General features: G+C 52.0%; 7 protein-coding genes across 7 annotated transcripts; 2 read left to right on the top strand and 5 right to left on the bottom strand.

Annotated features, from left to right (window-relative positions):
* Positions 1–720: 720 nt before the first annotated feature.
* On the bottom strand, positions 721–3,982 carry J4E88_005619 (uncharacterized protein; the record flags this gene model as incomplete). Its single annotated transcript, XM_049399254.1, has 3 exons — positions 721–1,932; positions 1,981–3,801; positions 3,854–3,982. 3 exons carry the CDS (start codon positions 3,980–3,982, stop codon positions 721–723), a joined length of 3,162 nt encoding a protein of 1,053 aa, XP_049255045.1.
* A 674-nt stretch (positions 3,983–4,656) lies between these two features.
* Positions 4,657–9,467, top strand: J4E88_005620 (uncharacterized protein; the record flags this gene model as incomplete). Its single annotated transcript, XM_049399255.1, has 4 exons — positions 4,657–5,152; positions 5,244–8,967; positions 9,020–9,124; positions 9,182–9,467. The coding sequence occupies 4 exons, from the start codon at positions 4,657–4,659 to the stop codon at positions 9,465–9,467; spliced, it is 4,611 nt and encodes a 1,536-aa protein (XP_049255046.1).
* Positions 9,468–11,355: 1,888 nt separating this feature from the next.
* Positions 11,356–11,991, bottom strand: J4E88_005621 (uncharacterized protein; the record flags this gene model as incomplete). The annotated part of the gene is made up of 3 exons (XM_049399256.1): positions 11,356–11,528; positions 11,588–11,819; positions 11,872–11,991. The coding sequence occupies 3 exons, from the start codon at positions 11,989–11,991 to the stop codon at positions 11,356–11,358; spliced, it is 525 nt and encodes a 174-aa protein (XP_049255047.1).
* Positions 11,992–19,366: 7,375 nt separating this feature from the next.
* Positions 19,367–20,949, top strand: J4E88_005622 (uncharacterized protein; the record flags this gene model as incomplete). Its single annotated transcript, XM_049399257.1, has 5 exons — positions 19,367–19,370; positions 19,574–20,195; positions 20,251–20,546; positions 20,602–20,799; positions 20,855–20,949. The coding sequence occupies 5 exons, from the start codon at positions 19,367–19,369 to the stop codon at positions 20,947–20,949; spliced, it is 1,215 nt and encodes a 404-aa protein (XP_049255048.1).
* Positions 20,950–21,622: 673 nt separating this feature from the next.
* On the bottom strand, positions 21,623–22,581 carry J4E88_005623 (uncharacterized protein; the record flags this gene model as incomplete). The annotated part of the gene is made up of 2 exons (XM_049399258.1): positions 21,623–22,514; positions 22,565–22,581. 2 exons carry the CDS (start codon positions 22,579–22,581, stop codon positions 21,623–21,625), a joined length of 909 nt encoding a protein of 302 aa, XP_049255049.1.
* Positions 22,582–23,562: 981 nt separating this feature from the next.
* Positions 23,563–24,890, bottom strand: J4E88_005624 (uncharacterized protein; the record flags this gene model as incomplete). The annotated part of the gene is made up of 3 exons (XM_049399259.1): positions 23,563–24,189; positions 24,237–24,551; positions 24,693–24,890. 3 exons carry the CDS (start codon positions 24,888–24,890, stop codon positions 23,563–23,565), a joined length of 1,140 nt encoding a protein of 379 aa, XP_049255050.1.
* A 756-nt stretch (positions 24,891–25,646) lies between these two features.
* Positions 25,647–26,922, bottom strand: J4E88_005625 (uncharacterized protein; the record flags this gene model as incomplete). Its single annotated transcript, XM_049399260.1, has 3 exons — positions 25,647–25,817; positions 25,872–26,626; positions 26,724–26,922. The coding sequence occupies 3 exons, from the start codon at positions 26,920–26,922 to the stop codon at positions 25,647–25,649; spliced, it is 1,125 nt and encodes a 374-aa protein (XP_049255051.1).
* Between the last annotated feature and the right edge of the window lie 395 nt (positions 26,923–27,317).

Here is a 27,317-nt window from a genome sequence, read left to right on the forward strand (position 1 = left end):
GAAGTTCTCGTCGCGATCAATTTGTGTCATCGCGATGATGTATTTTGCTGTGATGTCATGGTGGAGAAACGTACCTGCAGAGCGGGTCACAACCACGTACAACACTGCCTCACGATCATCATGAGCTCGAGTTTGTTTAGTGAAGACTTCATGAAATTAGGTAATAGAACTCGCAGTGGTGGCTGCATAGGCATGTATCTGCAACGGCTTGTAGAGCATGATTGCATCGTGTTCTTTGAATCATGCGTATGTAGCCCGGGCAACTCAGGCGTCCTTGTGAAACATCAAACCCTAGGAAAACTCTTCGAGAGACTGAAGCTCTGCTTAGTATTTCTTGATCGTCTAGAAACCGATTTCCTTGATTAAGCCCTGCCATGGCTTTCCAGGTGGTCCAAGTACGATGGGTTCTGGGGTTGGGTGAGGCACGGTGCAGCCATGTGACGAAACTGCTACGCTGGAAGCCAGCTGGGATGTTGCTGGGTGCGGAAGGCATGGCTGCGCAGATCTCAATGTCTGTAGCGGGCGCAACACGTGCTCTATATCAGACGACAGTGGGGCAAGATACGTCTGAGATACGACCGAAGTCATGCTGGAGAGCATCGAAAGTTCTTAACTTGAAACTGTAAGGAGTACCGTAATCATTGATTTTATGTCAATTGGTAGGCCAAGAACAAGGCGACAGCTGCGAAATATGCTAGACATGCACATGCAACCAGAAGCCTATCTTGCGCTTCTGACCCATCCGACCACACCAACACTATATCCTACTAACCCACCGACCCTTTCACGTTCCCTCTTTGCCTCCTCTTGCCACTTCCTCAATTCGCCCACAAGCTCAGGATCCTTGACCACGATGTCTCCATGTAGTCGCAGGAACACACTCATCCAAGCCTGCACCAGCTCGTAGTCTCGACGTTCTTGTAGTCTCGCGGTCAACGCCTCAATGAACGTTCGTAGCTCAGTGTAAGGCTCCGTCGTGTCAAGGGTGCGAATTGCGATGTCAGCGGCCGATGGAGGAAGGGAAGAGAGGTGGCTTAGGAGAGGTGTATATTGGCCAGTCTCGGTCGCATGTGCAAGGTGACGGCTGAACACATCGGTAGCCGTGGCGGCGCTAGAACGCGAAGCAAGCGCGGAGCTGGAGATGCGAGATTTGGGGTCTTGGTCGAGTGGTGCGAGAGCAGCGTTATCTGCTCCTTGAATCTGATTTTGACCAAGAGACGGAAGGAAGAAAGGCGCCTTCTCTGGGGCTTTGGGAGCTTCCTTGGGCTTGTTGCGGGCACGGATGACATCGAGATGCAACAGTGTCTGCCAGCGAGACTTCGGTACCAAGCTGAGTGTTGTGATCTTGTCGCTGAGTTGGTCCATGACTGGCACTGTGACTTCATCCTGATCCTCGTCTTCTGCTTGCTCTTCAGTCGCAGCGTCAACGACGGCGATACCGCCCTCGCCAGATGCTGTCGGTGCATTCACTTCGACAACATCATTTTCTGTTATTTGGCGGGTTGAAACATGGGTGAAGAGTGTTCGGTTTGTCCAAATGTGCACACCAACCTCGCCATCCAGTCCGGTAGCGAGGAACTCGCCCGAAGGTGAAAAGGCCACTGTGTTAACCTTTCGGCGAAGTTTCATGGCGTCGATAAGATGGCCCGTCGGTAAGTCCCATACCCTGACTGTGGAGTCAGAGGCTGCAGAAATGATCCATCGGCCGTCGCTTGAAAATGTGTAGTCGAGAGTCTGCAACGCGGCATGGGACTTTGATGCCCATAACTCTCGAATGAGTTTCTTGGTGGTAATGTCCAATACACGGATAGAGCCATCGTCACAGCTCAGTGCTATCAGATCACTGTTCCGGTGGTAGCGTAGACCGTGAATCTTCGTCATGGGGTACCAGTCGATCTCGTGAAGTAAAATGCCGGTAGCAAAGTCCCAGAACTAAAAGATATTTAGTGTTGACCAGCAGTGGGAGAAAAAGTTACTCACCTTAACTTTACCATCATCGGAGCAGCTTATCAGCGTACGGTTCAGGCCATCTACGGCAAGACCAGTGATAGCTCCTTTGTGTTTGCCTTCGCCCTTTGCAAACTTCCGTGGCGAATCTTCTGCAAAGTCCATAGCCTCCTCGGCCTGTAGCTGTCGGAGTTTGTATTGTTTGGCTTCCGCCGGAGTGAGTCGAGCGGGAAACCTGCGACGGAATTGGCCAGACTGCAAGTTGTACATATCAATGGAGCCACCAGCGGAACCTATCACAGCAAACGTGCCGCAGGACGAGATTGCGACGCTCTTGACCTCTGTAGCGTCGCCTGTCTCGAATGCCCATCTACCAGCCCGTTTGCGCCCCCAGAACCAGGTTCTCGCAGTCTTGTCACCAGCGTGTCCTGTGACAATGCTCTCCCATCCAGTCATGTTGACCTCTGTAGCTTTCTTGTCCTGGCCCTTGACCTTGGATGAATTGGTCCAGATGCCAGATACGCCAGGCATCGCGCCCATGCCGCCGTCGCGGTTGAGAGAACAAGCCATGCAGGTGATGGCTGGCGCTTTCAGGTCTTCCAACTTGATATGGTGCTTGGAAGTCTCGGCGTTTCCGTTCAAGAGGCCCATCTTCTTCGCTTTCTTCTGAAGAGCACCCTGGCTGAGCTCTGTGCTTTGCCCGTCGCGTCGCAAACTCCAGCCCCACAAGCTTCGGTCTTGACTCGAGCTAAGAAGCCATTTGCCGACATCGTCGGAGCCATCTGAATTGGAAGGGAGGAAGCGAAGAGTCGAAACTGGCGCAGCATGGCCGCCACGGGAATGCAAGATACGCGGTAGGGGCGAGAAGGGGGTTTCGTCGAAAATCCATGTCTTTAAAGAGTTGTCCAAGCCACTCGACACAATTACAGCCTGTCCAGCGAGGAATTCGATCTTGCTGATGCCGCCGCCTACGCCTCCACTGACAGCCGGGGGTGGGCCATGAGCTCCGCGCAGAGTACCGGTCTTACGACCGCCTTTGTTCAGGTCCCAGAAGGTAATGTCGCCGCTCTGAGTACTGGCCGTGGCCATGACACCGTCTTCACGACCATCGTCGCCAGCACCCAGTCCGTCGGTCCGGAAGGAAATTGATGTCACTGGGTATTTCTGCGAGCCACCTGTGTTCAGGCGCATAACCTCCTTGTCGGCGCGAATGTCGTGGATTGTAATTGGGCCGGACTTGTATGCGATAGCGAGGAGGGACAAAGCTGGCGTCGGCTGTAGGGCGGTCACAGAGCCGAAGTCTGCGGCTGGCGGGAGAAGCGTGTATAGCAGCTTGGCAGTGCTGATGTTCCAAATCTCGACAGAGCCGTCCTTTCGGCCTACGAATATCTTGTTCAGATACGTGGGCATGTTGCAGATGCAGCCCGAGAGGTCACTGGACGATGCGCCGTGGAGGGTCGTGTAGTGCTCGCGGGTAGCTGTCCTCCAAACCTCGATCTTGTACTTGCCGCATCCTACTATCCATTCTCCGAGGACGACCAATTTTCTGATGCGCTGTATGCCGCCGCGTGGTATCTCGAGCTCAGCAATCTTTTTCCCGCGCTGGTATACCCACACGCCGCGCTCGTGTTCTTTCTTGTAGCTTGACCAAGCTGCAAAGACGACCTTGTTCCATGCTACTGTTGCAGTAATCTCCTCGGGGGTTTGCGGTCGAGTTATGAAGACGAGATTGAGTCCGCGCTTGAGGTCGTACGTTTGGAGAGAGCGGCCGACCGAGGTAGTGATCTGGAAGGTCGTCTTACCGAGCGGGAGTGCTGTAAATGGAACACTTGTAGGCGACACAAGGCCAACAGTCTATCATGGAGTCAGTCGTGCGCGAGTGCTTGGTCGCGCCATGGAAGCTTACTCGGAACGGCGCAAATATCTTGGACTGGCGGATCTGTGTTGCGACGTGCTTTTCACCTTCGTGCCGTGTCCTCTGACGCTTGGTCACTGGGCCGCTGCTGGCACTCTGCTGTACCTTGGGGCCTGCCATGTTGGGTGTAGGTTGGGAAAGGACGACCGGGGCGCATGCATCAACTGGCTGGTGTTGCAGCCGCGAACGCGACCAGAACTTTTTTTGCGGAGATGAGATGATCAGATAAGATTAGATTAGATCGCGTGACGGCGCCAAGCGATCGACTCAGGGTCCACCGCCTTGCATAGCAAAAAGAATACCCATAAGCTTCCATGCTGGCTGGTGAGTTATGCTTCAAATTGCAGCTCAGAACCACGTCAGCGATAACGCGCTCACAAGACATCTGGATTACCTCAACTATGACCGGCATCGTCTGATCATCTTCCAAAAACATGGGGACGCGGAACGGGGTACCCCCGAAGCCTAGGTACAAGTCAACCTGGGCGGGCGCCGTTCCGATGTGATGTGCAACACGTGGCGCGCGTGTAGCCTCGCTGCAGCCCGAAGGTGGACATCTAGAGCTCGAAACGGCACAGCATATGCAAGTCTGTCCATTCAGATTGTGGTATTCGACCATGCTGCCAAGTTGCGCTGAGTGACGTACCGTGTCGTGAAAGTGTTTCGCATTCTTGACGTCCAGAGACTCAACTTCTACTGCGCTCCGGAGAATGAAGACGTTGTGAGGATACTGTCGCCAAACGTCCACTGTCCACTTCCCCCACGGCGCACGGGTGCAAGGCGTACCGCGAAACATGGAGCAGCCACTATCCCGCACAGCCAGTTCCGAGAGCACACGATCATGGCGACAGCTCTCCAGTGCGAGCGGCGCGTCCGCAGGCGGCCAAAAGGCAAGATCGAGCGAGCCTGAGACGGGCGGGCGCAATGTAGAGCGTCCCAGCGTGTCCGTCCCCTCGCTCGGTGCCGCAGCGATTCGACAGAGCTTGCCCGCACGCCGCCCGTCCAAGGCATCTGATAGCAGCATCTTTGAATATTTTGGACAAGCCTGGTCTGGCTCCGCTCTCGACGACTCGGATGCCACGCCCACGCTAGAGAGCACCCGGGGAAGTCTTGCAAGCGCCCCAGTTAATCCTCTGCTGCTGCCGGATTCCTTCCGACAGCCGCGATCTGACGCGGGCACTGCAGCAACAGAGTCGAAGCGACTATCAATATCCTCATTCGTTTCTGCCATTTCCAACCGCGGATACAGTTGGAGTGGAAAAAGTTCCGTGGCGGGCTCAGAACCAGACGGTACGTACGTCATGGGCCATCACGGCCGCGCCATGATCTTTTTCACATGCACACTCCAGACATTCAAAGTTGACCCACTAACTCTACCCAGCCAGAATGGACAACCCACACGGCACCACGACGGCCACCTCGTCGCTCTCCGTCACTACCTCGAGCCAGAATGGCAGTCTCGGCACCAAAACCTCGCCCACGCAATTGCTCTTCCCCCAAGACCAGCCCGCCAACGGCCAGACGGCGAGCCCCAACACCGCGCCGGCCCACCCCGCCTCTCCTCACGCCGGGCAGCCCCCTCTGTCGACGCAGCCCCGCCGCTCAAGAAGCCGGACAGCCCAGAGACGCATCAGCGGAAGCACGGCGACCAGCAGCAGTCCGGCAAGCCGGGAGATGAGAGAGAAGAAGCCGACCAAGGGCATAATCGGCGTGTGTGCGCTCGAGTCAAAGGCACGCAGCAAGCCTGCGCGCAACATCTTCGGCAAGCTGGTGGACGAGTTTGAAGTCAAGATCTTTGGCGATAAGATCATCTTGGACGAGGCCGTCGAGAACTGGCCTGTCTGCGATTTCCTCATCTCCTTCTTCTCCGATGGCTTCCCACTGGACAAGGCAATTGCCTACACCAAATTGCGAAAGCCCTTCTGCGTAAACGACCTGCCCATGCAGCAGGTGCTGTGGGATCGCCGTCTGTGTCTTGGTATACTGGATAAGCTCAACGTTCCTACGCCGAAACGTATTGATGTCAGTCGCGACGGTGGACCCAAGCTGCCATCGGCCGAGTTTGCGAAAGCCCTGTACGAAAGAACAGGCCTGAGGCTGGAAGGACCCGAAGACGGCACTGGTGGAGGCTCCCCGGCACCGAAATCCGTTGAACTCATCGACGACAACAACACGATCCGCGTCGACGGCGTTACCCTCACCAAACCATTCGTTGAGAAGCCAGTGAGCGGCGAAGACCATAACATACACATCTACTTCCACAAGAAAGATGGAGGCGGCGGCCGGAGGCTGTTCAGGAAGATCAACAACAAGAGCTCAGAAAAGGATGAAACTCTCGAAGTACCCAGGGGCATCCTTGAACCGACAGGCAGTTACATCTATGAGCAATTTCTTCAGGTAGAAAACTCTGAGGATGTGAAAGCATATACGGTCGGACCAACCTTCTGCCATGCCGAAACAAGAAAGTCACCTGTCGTTGACGGTCTTGTTAAGCGCAATCCTAGCGGCAAGGAAGTCCGCTATGTTACAAAACTCAGCGAGTCCGAGGCTGCAATAGCAGCCAAGATCTCAGAAGGTTTTGGACAACGAGTGTGTGGGTTTGATCTACTGCGCACTGGAGACCAGAGCTATGTTATCGACGTCAACGGGTGGAGCTTCGTTAAAGACAACGGTGACTATTACGATAAGGCGGCCAACATTCTTAAGGAGATGTTTTTGAAGGAAATTGCGCGAAAACAACGCAAGGACGCCGCTCAACACGCGGCTGCAGATGCCCAAGCTGGTACAGATAGTGCTGGCAATTCTACAAAGGGCGCCTCGGGCCATCGCAAGACGCTTGGAAAGCTGTTCAAGAGTCCGAGCATGTCAAGGGTGGGCAATCATGCTCACAACCTCCAACATATGCGGCAGTCCAACACGATGCCTTCGTCACCTGACACGTCACTCAGCTCTACGCCCATCGCATCCTCACCTAGTTTCGAGAAGCCCAACCCCGCCTCAGTACTAAGTCCTGCAACAATCACTACCACCTCTACCTCGACTCCAGAAGGGCCAATGTCGGAACCCGAAATTACGCTTCCGCCTGCCTTCGATGACGATGACGACCTGCATCTTGAACAGGAAAGGTCAATGTCGGAAGATCATCTGGAAGTGCCTCCTCCGGCAACTGCGGCGCAATGGAAGCTCAAAGGTGTCGTGTCAGTCATTCGCCATGCGGACAGGACCCCGAAACAGAAGTTCAAATACACCTTCCATTCTAAACCATTCGTCGACTTGCTCAAGGGCCACCAGGCTGAAGTATTGCTGATCGGAGAGATAGCGTTGCAGAGCGTGAGTGATGCAGTCAAGGTAGCTCTAGATGAAGGTCTCGAGGATACTAAGAAGCTGCGCGAGCTGCAACTCTATCTGAATAAAAAAGGCGCTTGGCCTGGAACCAAAGTTCAAATCAAGCCCATGTTCCGCAAACGCCGGAAGGAAGAGTTGCTACCGGGAGAGACTCTACCCGAAGAGGTACCGGAAGCTCCAAAGCCAGAGTCAACAACTGCTGAGGGCACGGAAAAGACTGCCGCTGCCGGCGAGGACGAACCAGAGCTACTCAAAAACCGAAGCGATTCCATGTCTGGGGTCACATTGTCTCGCATCACTGCGCAAGATAACAACATGGTCCTTGATAAGCTCCAACTGATTATCAAGTGGGGAGGTGAACCGACGCATTCCGCTCGGCATCAAACGCAGGACATGGGCGCGAACTTCCGCAATGATCTGTTGTTGATGAACAGGGACGTATTAGATGATGTTCACATCTTCAGCAGTTCAGAGCGACGAGTGACCACCAGCGCACAAATATTCGGAGCGTCGTTCTTGGAGAAGGAGCAGTACCAGTCTGAACACATATCAGTACGCAAGGACCTTCTGGATGACTCGAACGCGGCAAAGGACGTTATGGACAAAGTTAAGAAGAAGCTCAAGACCTTGCTACGCGCAGGCGACAAGGCTCCGCCTCAGTTTGCATGGCCAAAGGACGTACCAGAGCCATACATTGTCGTTCGGCAGGTTGTGGATTTGATCAAGTTCCATCAGCGTGTCATGAACCACAACTTCAAGAAGATCGAGTCAGAAGCCATTTCTTCACTAGCTGCGTTGAACTCTCCACCATCGGAAGGACAAACGTCAGGACAGTCCCAGTACACTAACGTCAATCACATCCAAACACGCTGGTGCTGTAATGAAGGACCAGAGTTGTTCAAGGAGCGATGGGAGAAGCTGTTCAAGGAATTTGGAGACGCAGACAAAGTCGATCCAAGCAAGATTTCTGAGCTATACGACACCATGAAGTTCGACGCTCTCCACAACCGCGCCTTCCTTGAATGGGTGTTTACTCCCGATGCCAGCTTTGTGGATGAAGACTCGGTTGCAGACGGATCCAAGCAGACCACACCCGACAACAGCTCAGCCAAGTCTATACCCGTCGGTCCGACACCGTCAGATGCCCAGCTTAAGGCCGAGGCAAAGGAGCAGAGCGCGGAGAAGACCCATGACCGCGGTAGCCTCTCCCACCGTATGGGTTTCAGGCGCAAGTCTGAGATTACCGTCAAAGCCCCAGCGCCTCCGTCCTATGTACACGAGTCTTATTTCAAGCTGTACTCGGGTCTGGGTACTGCAGCCTCCAAAGCGCAAACCGATGCGAGACTGGTCAAGCTGCGCGAGATGTATCACTTGTGCAAGGTTCTGTTCGATTACATCGGGCCACAGGAGTACGGTATCGAGAGTGAGGAGAAGCTAGAAATTGGCTTGCTCACATCGTTACCACTTCTTAAAGAGATTGTTGGAGACCTAGAAGAGCTGCAGGCATCGGACATGCCCAAGTGTTTCTTCTACTTCACCAAGGAGTCGCATATCTACACACTGCTCAACTGCATCCTGGAGGGCGGTATCAAGACCAAGATCGAACGCAATGCTATCCCAGAGCTCGACTACTTGTCACAGATCAACTTCGAGCTGTACGAATCAGAGAATGCTAGTATTGACGACAAGCCGCATACTTTCAACTACAGCATTCGCATTACTCTATCGCCAGGATGCCACGCCTTTGCTCCGCTCGATGTGTAAGTCAAATGATTCTACGCAATGCAATGCGACAATCGCTAACATGGGCAGACAACTGGACTCACGCCATATGATCGGTTTTGCACCACGTCGCAGTCTCACTCTCCACCAAGACTGGAAAGAAGTCCTCGAGACTCTTCGGGCAAAATTCCACACGTACGCGCATTCCACCTCCCCCAATTTACGTTGGGAAACCATACTGATGTGTTCTAGTGTCAAACTACCCAAATCCTTCGTCGCCATTGACCTCAGCGAGAAGGTTCCCGAAGCTTTTGAGCGTAGCAGCAGCGCGAAAGGCAAAGAGCATAACATGACCGAGAGCGAAGAGCGCGGTAGATCAGATGAGAGAGACGAAGATGCCTCTCACATTCCTATTGCAGATGCACATGGCAACATCGTCAGCCTAGGAGAAATCGTGAGTCCGGAGCGCCTGGCGCTAAACAAGGAAATCAGCCCCGCCGGCTTGCCGCCGCCGGCGATGGATGCCGAGAAAGAGTAGAGATGGAAGGAGTCATTCGCTTTTAGATTGGGACGCTGTTTAAGCATTTCACATTCGCATTCGCATTCGCGTTCGCTGCATGGCTTGGTGTTCGTGGGTATGTTTGTCAGAGTGGGTGGCGTGTGGAGTCTCTGTACAGTATGTGGCTTCTACCGCAGTTCTAACCGCATCGCTAGTATTTTACCATATCAAGCTGCATACTGAGAAATGAACTCTGGTTCCCGCTCAGCCCGGTTCGGCGCTCGCAATCATCTTCGAGAATATCAAGCTCCATACTGCCATCTGTCTTGCCTGAAGCGCGTCCTTGTACATGGCCGGATACTGCCACTTGGGAACACTCCAGAAAAAGAACGCGAAAACCCATGTTCGTCCGATGAACACGCCGAACCAACTCTCTTTGACTGACTTCAGCTCTCTCTGATAACCAAATGCAGGCAGGAAGTGCTGCAAGAAGATCGTCTCCGCCAAACAAGCGAAGAAGTTGATCATAAACCACCAGATTTCTGTCCGTCCATCACGACCTATCTGCCAACTCACAACCCCATGAGATACCCCAGAAAGCCCAAACACGACAAGAGCAACAAACGCTTTGCATTCGTAGGAGTCGGAACGGAAGCTAAGCTGGTGAGCAAGAGCTCTCCCGATACACGTATACGGCTGAAGAGCAATTTTATGCCAGAACCGAGACCAGAATGTTCTCAGCGAAGTAATGGAAGAAGGATAGCCAAAGAGAGGAGGCCAATCACAAGGACGGTCCAAGCCGATGCTGACAATGAAACTGGCCAGTATAGCGTTGCTTCCGTCTAGGTACACGACGCTTTGCCAGACCCAGAGGACCGAAATGTAGGCCCGGATCAATAAGTCTCGGGTGGTGACGTCGTACCAGCGTCGGAGTAGCATTTGTTTCTCTTCAGAGACGTCCTCGGGATATATCTCGCCGAAGACTGCGGCGACAAGAGCGGGTAGGATTTCGAAGTTGATGCAGTAGTATATCGACAGTTTTACTAGTCGTAAGAACAGGAAGACTGAAATAGGCTGACTAGACTTGTCTGTATCGCTGGTAGTGTTGGAGTCCGGACTAACACGGATGAGTTGCGGGTTACCCCACAAGCGATACGTTGCTTCCCACTGGTGTCGCAACCGAGCAAACCGACTGAGGGGTGGTGAAGTAGCAGGTAGGCGCGGAACGGGCCATTTCCGTATGTAAAGTAGACAGAACACGTGAGGAATGTTCAGCACCATGGCTTGGGTCCAGAGACTTGTTAGGCCGGGTATCCATATGAAGTGCGTGGAGGATGTGATGGATAGTGAGGCGAAGAGGAGGAAGAAGGGTAGGAAGCAGTATCGATGGGCTTGGCTGTGGCAGTGTAAAGCGAGGTGGAATATGAGGATTGAAGTGGCTAGGTAGAGGATGGGAGTGAGGAGATGGAGAAGCATGGTGGTGTGGTGTGGACGAGGTTGGTGGAGGAAAGAGCGAAGTCGTCTGGGGCTTTCTTCCTTCTTATCGGCAGGACATCCTCGCAAGCTGACGCGGATAATGTCAGCATGCCATGAGGCGTCACCCAGACGGAAAGAGATCCTCACATGCTAAAGCTGACAAATGTATCTGAGCATGTATCTGGACATACAGGGACACGCACGTCGCTCTTGATGCATCTCCATCACTTCCACACCATTATCAAGAGTCTTCAGTGTCTAACTGCCTTATGACATTAGGGACTGTTACATCATAACTGACGGACGAGCATATCTTGGCCAAGATTCTTTTTCTACTTCAGTGCATGTACGTACAACTAAACGAGTGTGTGATCAACCGAAAAGAAAGCTACAACAGTTCAACCAAGCGCACTTCCATCGAGAGCTTGAGAGTGAGATCTGGGCGTTACATCTAAGTAGGCCTGGCATCAAGCGCATCCTGGATAGCCTGAACATCTTCGTTGGAAAGACCAGTGAAGGAGATCGAGTCAGTTCCCTGGGGTACAGGGTTTCCAGCGTTGAACTTGCCAGTAATGACAGTGGCCAAAGTCATGCACGCAGGGGGAATACCGCTGACGAGAATGACTGGAGGACACGACGTTAGTACACACACATGTCGCTGTAATAGAGCAGATCGGACTTACCACCAGGACCGGTGCCCTCGAAAGTCACGTCAGCTCCCTTGAGCTGATCGGCGCAGTCTTGCCACGCGGTTCCAGTGCCAAATTCCTCATCCTGGCGCTTGGAGACGTAGCTGTGAAGTCCAGCCCAGTTGTCGCGGGCGTGAATGACCTGGGTGCCATCGCGGGCCCTCTTGCCGTTAATTGCAGTCACGACGGTGCCGGCGACGGTGCCAGCTGCGGAAACAGCTGCACTCTACATCATGTCAGTTTTGTTTACATTCGTGGTAGCGAATGGATGGACTTACGGCAGCGCCAATACCAGCAGCGGTAGCAGCGGGAATGGCGGCGAGGAAGGGCGCGGGGCAGTGCTGAGCCAGTGCCAAAAGGGCAATGGGAGCAATGAGGCTTTTGGCGTTGGAAAGCATATTGATGATGTTGGAATGAAGAGTTCTTTGTTGAACTTGTTACCTTGGATGATGAGAAGATATGCGTGCTGGAAACACAGTTGTACGGTGGATCAGGCAGGCTTTATACCTGGTCCGGCTTCCTGGACGAAATATTTCCAAGAGCTTTGCTTCAAGCTATCCGTCAGATTTCGATCAAGAAGATTACTTGCATGTGAGACAGGTGCTTCGATTAGTGCAGCAATTGGGGGCTATTTAGTCAAAAAACTCCGCCGATGAGGTGATTCAGTAGTTGTAACCTATCAAGAATAGAACCGATGAGCTTTGTAAGACCATCCACCCGTATCAATCATGTTGAGAGGTGATCGTGGGACGCCCAAGCCTGGGATCGTGCAGGAATGAAGTAAAACATTCCCGAGATCCCTTTCCGGCGAGGCATTATCCAGATGGGCTTCAACTTGCGTGATGTGATTATGTCTCACCATCCTTGATAGATTGCGCGTGATACAATCGTATCATAGCTGTAGAACAATGGTTACAAAGATGGGGCGGAGCTGCATCCCTTTACCAATATAAGTCTTAACAAGCTACACGGCGATTGCAACACTTGCAATTTGTGTGCGTATCACTATACTTTGCTTGAATACCCATCAATTGAGCAGTGTCCATGCCTAGGTACTTTCAAGTGGCATCTTCATGCTCGGTTGACAAACGTCTCATACGTCCAATCGGTGTTGCCGCGAAGCATGTCATCTCATCAGAATAGTATAAACGAATGTCGCTCAGGTAAAGGATCTGTCTTACATGAGTACAGTTCGGCAAATTCCTTGGGTTAGTACGCACGACAGTATCCCCCTACAAGGTCTATGATCGTGTATCATCTTACGTTGGAGGTGCCTGATGCGCCCCACCCCACCAAACAGGCCATCAAATTTATCCATGGCATCTACATGCGTATACGAGACACACAGACTTGTGCAAAAGATCATGGCTAAGACTGAACTAGTACGCTGATATTAGGGCGTGCGGAGACACAGATACCGAGAAGTGAAGCCGGGGGTGAGCTACTGTTGAGCTAGCCGGCAAATGTAACAGCGACTACGAGCAACAGTATGAGATATTTTGCCTCGAGGATCTTCTGAAGTGCAATGGAAACCCATCCAAGGTACGGTATGTATCCCACGATCAGGCCCATGATCTCGTCTCTCGTTACAAAGGTTCGCCCATCAGGATACATGGAAACGTCATCGACTTCATTATTGTCACCTTTAGTGACTATAAACTGCCTATGTTACGTTAGATGTGATGTCGCCATGCCGAAGCTGTGAGAATATCTTACCTTGGCGAGGAATTATCATCATCTCCACCAATGTCAGAGACTTTGATCGCCCGATGAACCATCGGCAAAGCTCTGCCAGCAAACCACACGACTGGTATTTCGCCAGCTTGGATGTGGTTGCTCCGATTGGAGAGAAAGAGCAAATCCCCTCTATGAAAAGCGGGTGCCATCGATTCCGAGATGACACATACCATTGGCACTGAAGAAGCGGTAAGAGCCGAAAGCCCTTTCCACATCATCAATGGTGTGCTCAAAGTGGTCAAGATGGGTAAGAGGCGCAGCAAGTAGCAGCGTAATCGTCCGCTTTGGGATTGCTTGGCCGTTCGTCGAGAAGATGCTGGCATCTCCATCGTCCAATGCAAGCGGTCGATGAGAAGTCGTGTTGGCGATCACTTGTTCGAGAAGGTGCGTATCAAGAGAGAGCTGGAGTTGCATACCAGAATGAAGCGATGGCAAGGACATGATGTACGAAAGGCCCAGGGCTATTGTACCTGCTCATTCCCGAGAAGCGATGAGCACGATGAATGAGGCTGTAGTCTGAGGTGAAATCGCTGACTCATCTCCGCTTCTGGTACCCGCAGGTGGTATGGATATGGCGTAGCTAGAGAATACCATCACCATAATGGAGAAACTAGAACAAGGATTGGATTCAGAATCCCGAATTGGGCGAGACACCGGTGCAGTGGTATTCTCCGTCTCCAGACAAGATCTGCGTTGAAGCACAAATAGGAAAGCGTCTGGGTAAATGCAGCTGACAGCCGGTCAGCGTGACATGGCTTGCAGCAACATGAAATTTATAATCACCGAGACATTACCCTTGCGCTATCCTTGATACCAGACGCATGCCGCGACTTCAAGTCGTCTGCCGAGGAGGCAACAAGAGGTGTATGTGGATAGTTCTGCCCTGGCGGCTTATGCCGAGACCACGTGCTGATGGACAAGCCGTCCAGGCAGCGGTTAAACCCGATCACGATGCTTCGAGGGGTTTCTTGTGTAAGGGATGACATTGCAGATCGCGTATAGCGAGTCACATTGTCTTAGACAAGAGCTGCTGAGTTGCGCAGTTAGTTCTCATGGCGCATGCGTGTTCCGACCTGCATTCCCTCTCATTCTTCACCCAGCGGTTGACGAGGCCTACCCATCTATCTTGTCGCATTGTTCAGCTTTTGCAACTGCAAATACTCGCACCCAGCTTACCCCTGAAACCTTTCGAAATCCATTGTTCAGTTGGCAGTCGACATGTCGGCAGTTCTCGAGTTCTGCTCGCTTCCTTTCAAGATCTCTGATGCCCCCATCGCGAATGAAGAGACCAGCATCTATGTCAAATGCCACGATCGGTTGTTTTCAAACGTCACCGTTGTGGATGAGAAAGGCCAAGAGCTCTTCGTGGGAGGAGGACCTGGGCCAATGAAGTCTTGGTCATGGCGTCGACAGGTGAAAGACACTTCGGGTGTGCCTATCTTCGACCTACGACATCACGGGTCGGCAATGAAGAACCTCTGGACGGTGGAAAGTCCAGATGGTCAGCGCATAGCGGAGCTGAAACATGTCTCTTCTGGGCGCCGATCGGATCTTGATATGGTCGTTCCCACCGGAAAAGACAAGGAAGACGACGTGGTGCTGCAGGTTCGGCAGAAGGACCAGAGCGCAATTACGACTAGGGTATTCTCCAAAGACGTCTGTATCGCCGAACTGCTGTTGCAGGAGTCAAACGATATCTCCAACCTCAGTCAAGTTGACAGAAGCTCTTGGAAGGTTCGGATTGCTGGTGGTATAGATCCAGCAGTGGTAAGGTCTCTATCGACCGCGGATATGGGTTGAAGCTAATCAGTGACTCAGATCTTGATTATAGCCCTATGTCGGGCTGAGATGCATCATGTGTGGAGACAGTAGTACATCGTATGAGAGCATCGTCGCTCGATATGTGGAGGATGTGATGGGCTCCTTGCTGGGGAAGTATCAAACTCGCCATGGCGTTCCGCTTGCGCTAGTGTATCTGTGAGGCCTTATTGTTCCTTCCGACCCTCGTTTCGCTGCCCTGCATGAGACGCAGCCACCTACGCAGATGTTTAACGACGGTTTCGCATAGTTAGTGAAGTTTACCGGTCTAGCCACTCATTTACCAATCTACCAAATTCGCTGGAGCGTTCTCTCTCATTGACGAGCCTTGTGTATGTAGATTTCGTTTTAGACGTTGGTCGAGCGATTGTTGGGTGAGGTGAGTCAGATGGATCGGAACCAGGTCACAGTATGATCGCAGGTGTGCCATTAGTCCTTCCCACTCTTCAATCGCATAACAATGCGACTTGCGATGAACTCTTCCTTCCTGGCCATATGTCTACGCGCGATGTCTTCGCACGTAGACTCGACTGAACAAGCGACAGACCCATACTCGAGGAGACGTTTCGCATGTACCCCAAAGATCTTGCGAAGAATAAGTCGTTGTGAAACTGCTGAATAACCGGGAAATGCACGCTTTGAACGAAGGAGGGGTTTAGAAGGGTCTCATCAAGTGATAAGATAATGGCGTTCGTGGATAAGAAGGTCCGAGAATAGCTCCGATTTGTAGCCCACCTTGAACTAGCAGCCCCGGATCTCCAATACAAGCTCGAAGTTGTAGTGGAGCACACTTGTTCCATTTGAGAATATGTAAACCACTCTACATCTAGGCGCTGAAGGATCACAACATTGCTGAATGGATGCTTCGTGTTCAGAATGGCTGAATTTCGATTCAAACTCACATTTTCGAGAACACGACCGTGCGCCTTCCTGCCTTCAGTAACCACCCCCAGCGAGCTGAATGAAAACTAGACCGATTTGCTCTCTCCTCGTGGCACAAACATCAAACTGAAGAAAGTAGCCTAGTCTGCGAAGTCTGCAACATGCCGGCCTCCGACTAGTTATTGACTGCCATCGCATGCTGGCGCCCACCCTCTCGCCCACCGTCGCTTACTCCTTACCGCTGGAACACTCTGAAGCGCGCGATCAAGATCCGCACGGCTTACCAACATAAACCATTCCAGAATGCCAGAAATCGTCAGCTTCGGCATAACGGACGTCATCCTGTGAGGTCTCCTAACAACAATCGCTCGCCCTAAGCCATTTGCGCTAATCGCAATCTTAATCACGACCGTCTTCTATGTTTTTCTCCGAAAACCCCGGCCCCTAAGCCTCGCCGAGGCCGGTTTTGATAGCATCAAGAGTCTATAATCTTACTGTTGAGGTTTTTGGCGACATTTAGAATGAGTTGCATTGCACTTGCCATTATTTATCTGCTAAGGCGCCGGGGGTCGAAGTATTGGATGCAATTATTGTAGGGGAGGCTGTCGGTGATCAAAGCTCCTACGGCGAACGCTCTGTCCTCTCACTTCCAAAGTTTACTCACGAAGTGTTAACTTGTGGGCTTCCGGTGATGCCCTTACCGTGTTTAAGTTTTTGCGTTTGCAGTCCGCATTAGGTGGCGTGCGGCAACCTACGTGGTACAATGCTCGCCCAAAGTCATACAGTGCTCGGCATTCATATTGTTTGACGAGGGTGATTGAGTTTGCTGCAGGTGTCCTCAAAATTATCAACGTCCCCAACGTCACTTTCTTGCACCGTCTCACAACTGAGAACGTGCTGGTATCGACTTGGGTTTATTCGGACCGTGCTCGGGTATGAACAGAACACGGCGGTCGCTTTCGCGACAATAGAGTGCGCCTTTGGTTCAGATTAGTGCCTGCCCAGGTGGTCTTGAGTCGGGCTGGGACGCCAGTACCAATCAGCAGTCTCTCCAGCAATTGCGCCGATCCCCGGCTTACTTCCGATCTCAGCCCAGCCCAAGCCCTATGGAGGGACGTGCGCGCCGGATTTGGGATCAAGCATGTGAATCGGCTTGTCTGTGGAGAAGTCTGCCAATCGGGAAGTCAAATGGTGGAACGAACCGCCAATCAGGTAGGGACCAAGCATGCTTCAGCTGTAAATTGGCAGCCATCGTAGGTCTAGGTCTCTCTCAGGGCGCTGCCACAGGCCGGCGGATACTTCAAAACCATGCTTCCCCTCGCGGGTTCCGTCGCGTATCAGTCTAAAGCAAACCTCGTCGTTAATCATACTTCACAGTCAAGTAACCAAACTTTGCCAACATGCGCTTCCTCATTATCGCCGCTGCCGCTGCCTTGAGCTCTACAGCTCTGGCACAAGGTCTTCTTGACCAGATCCCGCAATGTGCTGTGAGTTATTGACCATAACTACCGGCGAACGAAAGCTAATGAAAACGCAGCAAGCCTGCTTCGGTGGCAACTTGGGCAGCTGCGGTGCTACTGACATTGCATGCATTTGCGAGAGCAAGATCATCGACGCTGTGTCTTGCTGTGTGTTCGCTACTTGCTCACAGTCGGATATCGCTGGTATGTCGCTTGCCATTTCGCGTCCCGTGCCAGCTAACAAGTATCACAGCGACCACTCAGTTCGGCGTCGAGATATGCAAACTTCAGAACATCGACGTAAACACCCAACCCTCATGCCCGTCTGGCAGCGCGACAGCATCTGGCAGTGCGACCCCTTCTGCCGGCAACTCCTCTGTCACACAAGTGTCTGGCACCGCCTCCATGACCCCTTCAGGAAGCGCCTCCGCCACTTCAGCATCAGCGGCTGGCAACACTGGAGCAGCACCCATCCAGACTGCAGGCGCGGGAGTTGGTCTTGGACTTGCCATGGTCGGGCTGCTCGCTGCTTTGTAGGAGAACACCGTTATCACTGTACGCTGTTGGATACTTGCCCAGCGCCCGTTGTTCGAACGGTAGCCCCAGCCATGCACCTGACGGGCCGTGTACCAGACAACTTCCCGACTCGCGCCTCAAGAAAACCTTCCTGCAATTATCGATTGTCCACACCGAAGACATGGCCTGGTTTATTTGTAGTGTATTCCCGCAGTTTGGAAACTTCTTTGTTTAATAACATAATCTATTTCGTCATTTACAACTGTTAGTAGATCTCTAGCATTAGTGCTAACCTGTAATAACAAGTAACTGTGAATGCATCCTCTTTGGAGACATTTGATTGATGTATCCTCTTAAAGGGAGGTGCTATGAAACTACATACATCGATGACACCAGGCTGGAAAGCCTGCCCAGCTTATTTGGCGTGAAACCACTTCAACTCTCTTCCTTTAGAACGCGCTGGTAATGATTACAGTCTTCCAGACGCACACAATGACTGACTCCATCTTTTGTTCGCGACTGCACGACGTGCTGCGGAATAATCCAGCTGATCCGCCCAATCCCGTGCCCGTGCGGCTTATTCTTGAACACTCGAAGTTGAAGCCTCGTCGGCCCCTAGTCGGGACGCGCTCGGCCGCTACTATTTGCCATTAGCTGCCTTCCACCGAAGCATGTTCAGCTCCCGCGGCCCATTGGACGATCTGCACACCCCAGATCTTCGACCCTTCAACATCCCCGGCATCCGTCACTGTCAGCCTTCATCATCAGTCCTCACTTCCAGCCTACTTCCTTTTTTCCTTACATTTTTTTGCGCATGCATTCCACGTAGCTGTTGCGACGCTCTACCGCAATCAGCACTCATAAGGTCGTGCGACAATGGGTCTCGGCATCCTCTCTGACCATGCGCTCGAACAGGTCCCTGGGACCGCGCAGGTATTGGAAGGCGAGCAGCGGAGGGAAATCGAAAGAAATGCAGGAAATATCATAGGGAGGTCAGGCTTGAAGTACGACAAAACTGGGACAATACTGCTTGTTCCGCAGCCGAGTGATGATCCGAATGATCCGCTTGTACGTCTTTCAAACGTCCCATTTTGGCACAAAATCCAGGCAAGTGCACATAGTTGACTGATACTCCAGAACTGGTCGCTTCGTCGTCGCGACACCATTCTCCTTCTTCTATCTTCCATATCAGTCATCGCAAGCACCCTCTCTCCCATTCTTGCCGCCAATACTGTCTCCCTCGCCATTTACTTTGGTCACAACCTAACCGACATGGCTCTATTGACCGGCTACCACCTCTTGGGTGTCGGAGTCGCAGGCTTTCTTTTCGTGCCATCAGCGCGTATCTGGGGAAAACGACATGTGTACATTCTAGGAACTGTGATAGTCGTGGTGAGTTGTGCGTGGGGTGGCGCGATAGGAAACAATTATGCTGGGTTTCTATGGGCGAGGGTGTTTCAAGGCGTGGGCCTAGCGCCATTTGAAGCGCTCGTCAATGGTGAGTTCAAGCGTGGATATCTTCGAATCCTACTTGAAGCATGCACTAACTTTGTATCTCGATTCAAAGCCAGTGTTGGCGATATGTATCACGTCCACGAGCGCGGAGTCCGCATGGCGCTGTCAAACTTCGCCGTCTTCGGAGGCGCGTTCCTTACCCCAGTTTTGGTAGGAGTGATTGCAGATTCAATCGGATATCAGTGGACATTCTATTTTGTCGCCATATTCTCGGGGATCATGCTACCGCTGATCATACTCTTCTGCCCGGAAACGGCGTTCAGGAGGGAAGAGAAATTTGACACCGACACTATGGGGAACTTGCTGGTTAAGGATGGAGAAGAGATGAAAATCCTGGGTAATCGGGGGTCGAGTAGCACATCTGCTGAACACGAAGCAGCTGGAAACACGGATGAAAAGGGAGCAGGAAACTCTGCGGACGAGCAGTCGGTGGGTGATTTGCCACGCAAGGCTACTTTTCTCGAAAGTATGAAGCCGTTCAATGGGCGGAAAACAGATGACCGGTATCTGCACCTCCTTCTGCGGCCGTTCTCGCTGTTCTTGCATCCGGGTATACTATGGGCCTGTCTCATCCAAGGCAGTCTAATCGGTTTCACGGTCCTTATCGGTGTTGTGCTTGCAGCAATTATGCTTGGCCCACCGCTTTGGTTTGGAGAGAAGGAGACAGGATACATGTAAGTTGATACATTCCGTTCATATTTTGCACCTACATGTCCTAACCCCATCAAGGTATACAGGCGCCTTCATCGGTGCACTCCTCGGCTTCGGCCTCACCGGTCTGATTAGCGACTGGTCCGCCAATCTGCTCACGCGTCTCAATAACGGCGTCTACGAACCCGAGTTCCGCATGGTGCTCGTGGTCCCACAACTCATATTAGGTTGTGCTGGTATCTATGGTTTCGGTTGGACCAGCGCAGATACGGCAACGTACGGCTGGTTTTGGCCTGATTTCTTCTTCGCGCTCGTAGTTATGGGTATGGTGTGTGGTGCTGTCGCCAGTGCGCTATACATTGTCGATGCGCATCGTAAGTCTCCGAGACCATTCCATGCTTTGAGATGCCTAGGTACTGACGTATATAGGCGGCATGTCCATCGAAGCTTTCACGTGCCTCCTCGTTTTCAAGAACGTGTTCTCCTTCGCCCTGACGTTTAAAGGCTTCGACTGGGTCGTTGAAGCTGGACGGCGGAGTGGGGTAGGTGGTGGTGGGGGAATCAAGACCCTTTTTATCGCCGTTGGGAGTGCGCAGGTCGCTGTTTGTGCGTTGACGATTCCGATGTGTAAGTCTCAGAGAGAAGGCGAGATGAGGGCAGTGGCTAATCCGTGCTTTTGTAGATATCCTCGGCAAGAAAAACCGGAGCTTCTTCCACCGCCACAATGTTTTCTTTGCGGTAACGGATTGGGTGGCGGACAAACTGACATTTTGGTAAGAGGTTATGAGAAGGCCATTGTTGGAGAGGATCGCTTGGGGTGTATTAATGTGGACTTCGATTCCTACACTGTCGTTTACTATGTTTGTTTCTATCTTCTGTTGTTCTTGTCGGATTAGAGCCATCTATCCCTGTCATTGTCGCATTGATCCTGCTTCGGTTACATGAGGTTTTGGTCACGGTGTACTGGCGGATTAGTAGGCTGTTGTATGTTTTGCTCTTTTTTGCGCCATGGTGGTGGTTATATCTTTTTGCCCGCGTTCGCCCCACCAGCCTAAGGCCCATCAGGACAAGCTCTCAAGCTACCGAGATACCAATATTTAGAGCAAGGAACTCGAAACCATAGGTTTTCTTAAGGATCGTGGTTTCTTCATACCATCATAAGCTCTGCATTCCCCTTGTTGAGCATGTGTACGTGATCTACGGGTACCGGATGAGCAGCTAGAGATGATTTGATATATGATGAAGCTTCCGTATCCATCTTATGTGAGCTTTGAGCAACACACCCCGCTCACACCCAGCGGGCTCAATCAGAGTCTATACATTTCATATTACGCTTTCGGTGGACACTGGTAGAGGGGAATTACCAGATTTCGGCTGCTTTATATACCCAATTCTTCTTCTCGGATCTATAGCTTCTTAATGAGCAACACTTCAAGGTACCTAGGCACCCCTAATCATCTCCATCCATCATGACATCCACAATGGCCTTTGCCTCCTCGAGATCCTCTTCACGGTAGAACTTGAGTCCATACGAAATCATAAACTGCTCCGAATTGCCATAGTACTGTTCGATCCAATCAAGCTGGCGTTCCGTGAAGTTGTAGTCTGCCTGATGGCCTTCGAGACGTGACACATCAAAATCATCCTCCTCATCCCCGGACCCTCCCAGCTCGGACATCTCGTCCTCACGCATGATGGCGCGTAAAATCACCCGTCCCTCTTCGCGGTCTTCCTCTTTGTAGATACTGAGCCCGTGCTGTCTCAAGAAGTGATATTCAGAGCGATAGTGTTTCTTGAGGAACGAAGTTTCTTCGGCCGTGTAAGGCGCAGCATTTGGCTCCGGAGTGATGAGTCCATCTCTGGCTTTGAATTCTTCCCACTTACGCCTCTCGGCATCGTCCCATCGGCAGCCTAGCATGTACATCACGTCCTTCTTGAGCGCGTACGGACCGAGCCTTGGCCCGTTCGGTGACCGGCGCACTTTGATTCCGAACAATGGGCTTTTAGAGGCGAAATAGGCAGCGTTTTTACCCTTGCTGTCTTTGATGGTGCCTTTGTGCTTTCCGCTTTTGCCGCCGAATGTCACTACGTTGTATCCATCAGTGTACATGAGTGGTTGCCCAATGGTGTTGCAAATAAAGTCAGGCACGTGCAAGACCTCGTGGAGAACGAGAGAACGATGCGAAGATACACCGGAAGCATTCGGAGAGCGTTTGGTTGGAATTTCGACGGTACCTATTCCCAGCACGGGAGTTTGCGTGTGCGGGCCGAAGAAGGGCGAGGAATCCACTGTTGATTTGAAGGGCGTGTACGTTTTGAACCAGCCTCTGTCCTTTGCGACGCTGACAGCCAGATGTTAACGTTTGATGCTTTCAAATCAGTGGTAGCTCACCTACTGTACGTTGGCATTGTTTAGAAAGACCCAGTCGGGACAGAGGCGTGAATTGGTATCCGGATTCATCTTGTTATTAGACTACTTGCTGTAGGTTTCCACACGGGTACTTCTGGTGATCGGGGCTAGATGGACAGGAGCTGCTCGATGCGTGTCCTCCTATGCGGGGTGATGCGGCTGGGAGATTGGGTATATGTATTTGCGCGATTCTACGGCGGCTGTTTGCTGCGCGCGATTGTTCCGAGGTAATGCCGCATTGACCAGGGGCAACCACGCTAACGAACAGTCCTACCCATGGACTCCACCTAGGCACCTGTAGCTGGGCATTGGCGAGTTGCCCCCACAGTTGCTCAGTTGAACCGACTTCACGCGTAGACTGCATGCGCAGACAGTACGCGCAAAGCAAGAAATTTCGACAATATCAAACAGAAAATCGTTTTCGAGCTTTCTGAGGCAGTCGCGCGACAGTCTCCCCCATGGCTCGCAGCTGGAGCTTATCCGGCAAATCCCTTTTGCGAGGTGCCCAATCTTGGCCGAACACGTTCCCCAAAGGTCTTCGGGGGCTCTAACTGGAAATCGGCCGCTATGATTCGCGTCCACTCATCCCTGTACAATCAGAATACCGGTGTGCTAGTAACGAATGGATGACTACTGGCGATTTTCGCTGTTATAAGCTTCTGGCTTCGTTTGTGCGCCGAAACTTAACACATCTTTTGCGCTCAGATTACATCCATTAGACTACGACCCGCTACTACAATCTCTCAAGATCATAACAAAGTTGGCTAACTGATGCTCAAGACGACTTAACAACTCACGAGAGTCCCCTCTCTCTCAGCCGTGCCTCCGCCCAAGCTCCAAGGTCGCCAAAGAACTTTTCAGATGCACCACCACGCCAGTCGCGCAACGCAAACCACAGATACCGTACGTCCCGTCCTGCTTTGATAGCGGCCTCGAAGTCTGGCGCATGCGTGTACAATTCCTGTTCATTGTACCAGGTATTAGCGCACCATCATGGTAAGCAGGATTCGGTACAGACGAACCTTGATGTAATGTCGCGACCAGGTAGCATATGCTTCTAGTTCTGCACCTGTCGATGATCCAGGTATTCTAGTAACAGCTGGCTCAGCATGCTCGTTCGTAATCAGATCCACAGGACCAGCCGCGACAAGTGGGTCAGCTAGTAGAGCTGGAACGATGCATGCTGTCTCCCAATCATATAGCGACGTGACTCCGGGCATACAGCTTTCGTCTGTGATGATCGAAGTGTTGTGTATCCCATAGTCACCGTGATCAAGCACTAGCCTGTACAAGATGTCGGAGTTCTCTTGCGGCAGTAGATGTGGTATCGCTTTGAGGAGAGACTGCTTTGCTACTAGTGCAACAGGTCCCACAGTTTCTTCATCATCTTCCCATCCAATCATGTCACCGTCGTTCTTGATTGTGGCTTCAATCTTTGACTTCATTACGTGTGTCCAGAATTCGCGAGTAGGTGCTACGGGCAAGGTGAAAGCATCTGGTTTGAAGTCAAAGATGCGGCTATGTAGGTACTCGGTCGTGAACTCCGACGGTGGGCAATAGTTGAATAAGGCAGCACGCATGCGTGCAAGCTGATCAAGCAGCGACTCCTAGAAGCTCTTAGTATACGACGAACACTTTGAGTATTATTTCTCACCTTTCCTCCGGCATCAAGCTCTTCCCATACGTTATTAGTTCCATCAGATCGTTCGAACACAAACATGCGTCGACCAGACAGATCATCTGGAACCTGCGTCCTAGAGCCTGGTTTCAGGAGTGGTGCGCGAGAGTAGATTAGACGAGAGGCGCGGACTTCGGCTTCGTTGCGCAAAAGAGTGTACGTGGCTGCTTCGAACAAAACCTCGGGGATCTGCTGCTCGATAGCGAAGCCATCAAAGTCTGGCATATTGACGTCGCCACGAGCTAGACGAACCACCATATCTGGTCCACTTCGGACCTTCAAGTGGAATCCCTGATCAACAGTCAGTCAGGTGTAGTCGGCAAGATCGCCTTAGTTGATTACTGGGCGACGTTTCCATCTTCGTTTCCCTGGTGATAAAGGGCTGCAGGGCTAGATAGGTTGGTCGGAGAGCAGGTGCGAAGATACACGTACATAGTTGTTGGAGCCTTTATCGATAGTCGGGATATCTGTTACTTTAACTTGGAGCTTCTCTTCAATCTCATCGATGAGCGACTGCACGTTCCAGACGTCTTTGAAAGGACTAGCATTGTCCCGCACTAGTGTCAGAATATGTTTGCCATCGTACTCTTCTCCATTCAATTCAACGGGCCACTCATCGCGCCAGGGCATACTTTCTTAGAGTTTGACGTGACTTCGCGATTTCTTCGTGTGGTCGATATTCGTGAGACAGGTGGAAGGTGAGTGATCAGTTTAGCATTACTCGATGCCAATTCGTGTTTGCCTTCGCTCGCTAATTGTTACACAAAGGCGTCTAGACGGCGAACGCCCCGTGCGTTGCATGATGCAAGGGTACGCCATATAACAGCAATAGATATGAGAAGACCTTTGTATACTACTTATACCGAGCCTCATCCGTCCCGCTTTCTCCTCTGTTGAGAAGCAGAGGTCAAAGACCGTTGAGCAAAGTCGTTATGTCTGGAGTAATCTGTTGTGTCATGAGTACACGAGACCGACAGAGCACTATAGCGCCTAGAGGATGCGTTTTGCGCTCTGAGGTTTCGCAACCTTCGGGTGCTGCGCGCACGCGTGGGAGGCGCGCCAGTAGAAAAATGGGTCTTGTGACGTCACATCGACGCGTCGACGGTGCGTGGAGTTTTGGCAAGTGCAACGCGCATCCTGGATTTCCACCACGCAGCGCCATAACAGCAAGAACCCTGAAGGAGCAACGCATTTAGTCCAAAAGTTATGAAGTAAGCAACTCACTCCGATGGGTTAGGTCGTGTATCTATGAATAACGTGATCGATTTAAAGAGTGGCACGAGGAAATGGCACGCGCTTGCCAAACCCTACATTTTCAAAATTGGAGAAATACATCAACGAAAGGAAGCGCAACTACGAAAACACTCGCGAGCCAAATTGGCTTCTTCACAAATAACCCGCCCAAGATTGCGCTGCCGAAGCCGCGTTCGCTGCAGCAATCCCTCCGGCGACATCGCCCTTCGAGCTACCCAAGCCAATCTCGAAGCTATCATATCCACAGCTGGTGGGCGCGCCTGCTTCAGAGCCGTCTAAGCCAGGGACGATCTGCCAATACAACTACAATGTACGTCAGTATGCGTTTCATCTGATATTCACAGCTGTTATGCTTACCCAAGGAACTCCAGCATCATTGAACACTTGAACCTGCGTATCGAAAGAGTCCTGGTAGTCGACCGAGACGCCCCACTCTTCCATCATGATGTTCTTGCCTGCAGCCCTCGCCCCGCTCAAGACTTCCCTGTCGCCGGTGATGTAGTAGGCCCAATCAGACGCCTTGCTCATGTATCCGTGCATGCTGATGATGTCGATGGCATCGCATTGCATAGCCTTCTCCAACGTGTTGAACTCGTGGTCACAGCAGTAGTGAGAACCGCCGACACCACCTGTGGCAACCTTGATGTTGGAGGATCCAAGAGCACTGCGCAATGCTCCAGCACGGCCACACAGCCAGTCGTCCGGGTCATTGGCGTTCAAAAGGTCGATCTGCCCGATCAGCGGCTCGTTCTGAAGGTCGAAAGCCATGATGACCTCTTCCATATCTTTCCAGGCTTTGCCGAAGTTCGGTGACTGGTAGTTGAGCATCTCGTTGAGTCTGTTGTCGTAGTCTGCTTTGGCGTTGGATGAAGAATAGAAGGTAGGTGCGTCGCCATACTTTTGGCAGTACGCGTCGCACCCCGCGCTACCTCCCAGTGTATTGGCGTTATGGGGAGATATGATCGCCTTCATTCCGTTGTCGTGCAGGAGTTTGAGAGTGTCGTCGAGCTTATCTAGAACGGTGGTATCGTAAACACCGACCGTCGATTCGAAAGCTGGCACGGAATTTTCGATGGTGCTGCCCTTCAAGCACCCTGTAGCAACGTTCGTCGCTGCACAATGATTGTCAGTACTGTAGATCTTCCATCCATTGCTAAGAGGATGCAGAATTATTCCAAAGGTGTTTGCAACTGTTCAAATGCTACTCACCCCACAACCTCAGGACCTTGGCGCCCCATCCAGCAAGAGTTTCAACATACTCCTTCTGCTCGGATGCAGAAAGGGCGTGGAGAAAGTACTCATTACTTCCTGCGAATGATGTTGAAGCTTGCCTGCGAGTTGGTACCAAACCGTTGACTACCGTTGTCGATAGCCCCAGCAAGGAAGTGATAGCCATAAGGCTGCGCATCGTGAAAGTTGGTGGTGCGTAGATGTATACGATTTATAAACAGATGTGGGTAGTAGTTAGTGAGTAATTTAGTCTTTGCATGCCAAAGACTATATATGCCATGGTGGCCGTCCAGGTCAACCTTGCGAGGGGCCGAATACAGTTGAATGCGCCTGTGTTGATGGTTTGGAGACATATGGGGCCAGCCTTGCCAGCCACGTTCGCCGTGGCATCACCTCAAATTACCAGCTAATTTTATCGCATCGAAAGTTTACGGGTGAGCTAGCCTTGATTGTGGTGGCTGTCTGTGACAGCTGCGGGAGTGTACCCACGGACGCTGTGCATGCAGCTGGGCCGCCCCAAAGGCCGCCCCTATTGGCCCGATCGAAACTCTAGAGATAAATGGCGACGCACCC

The sequence above is a fragment of the Alternaria novae-zelandiae genome (genome assembly GCF_023758075.1).
Source record: "Alternaria novae-zelandiae strain BMP 2774 chromosome Unknown scaffold_10, whole genome shotgun sequence".
Classification (NCBI taxonomy): domain Eukaryota; kingdom Fungi; phylum Ascomycota; class Dothideomycetes; order Pleosporales; family Pleosporaceae; genus Alternaria; species Alternaria novae-zelandiae.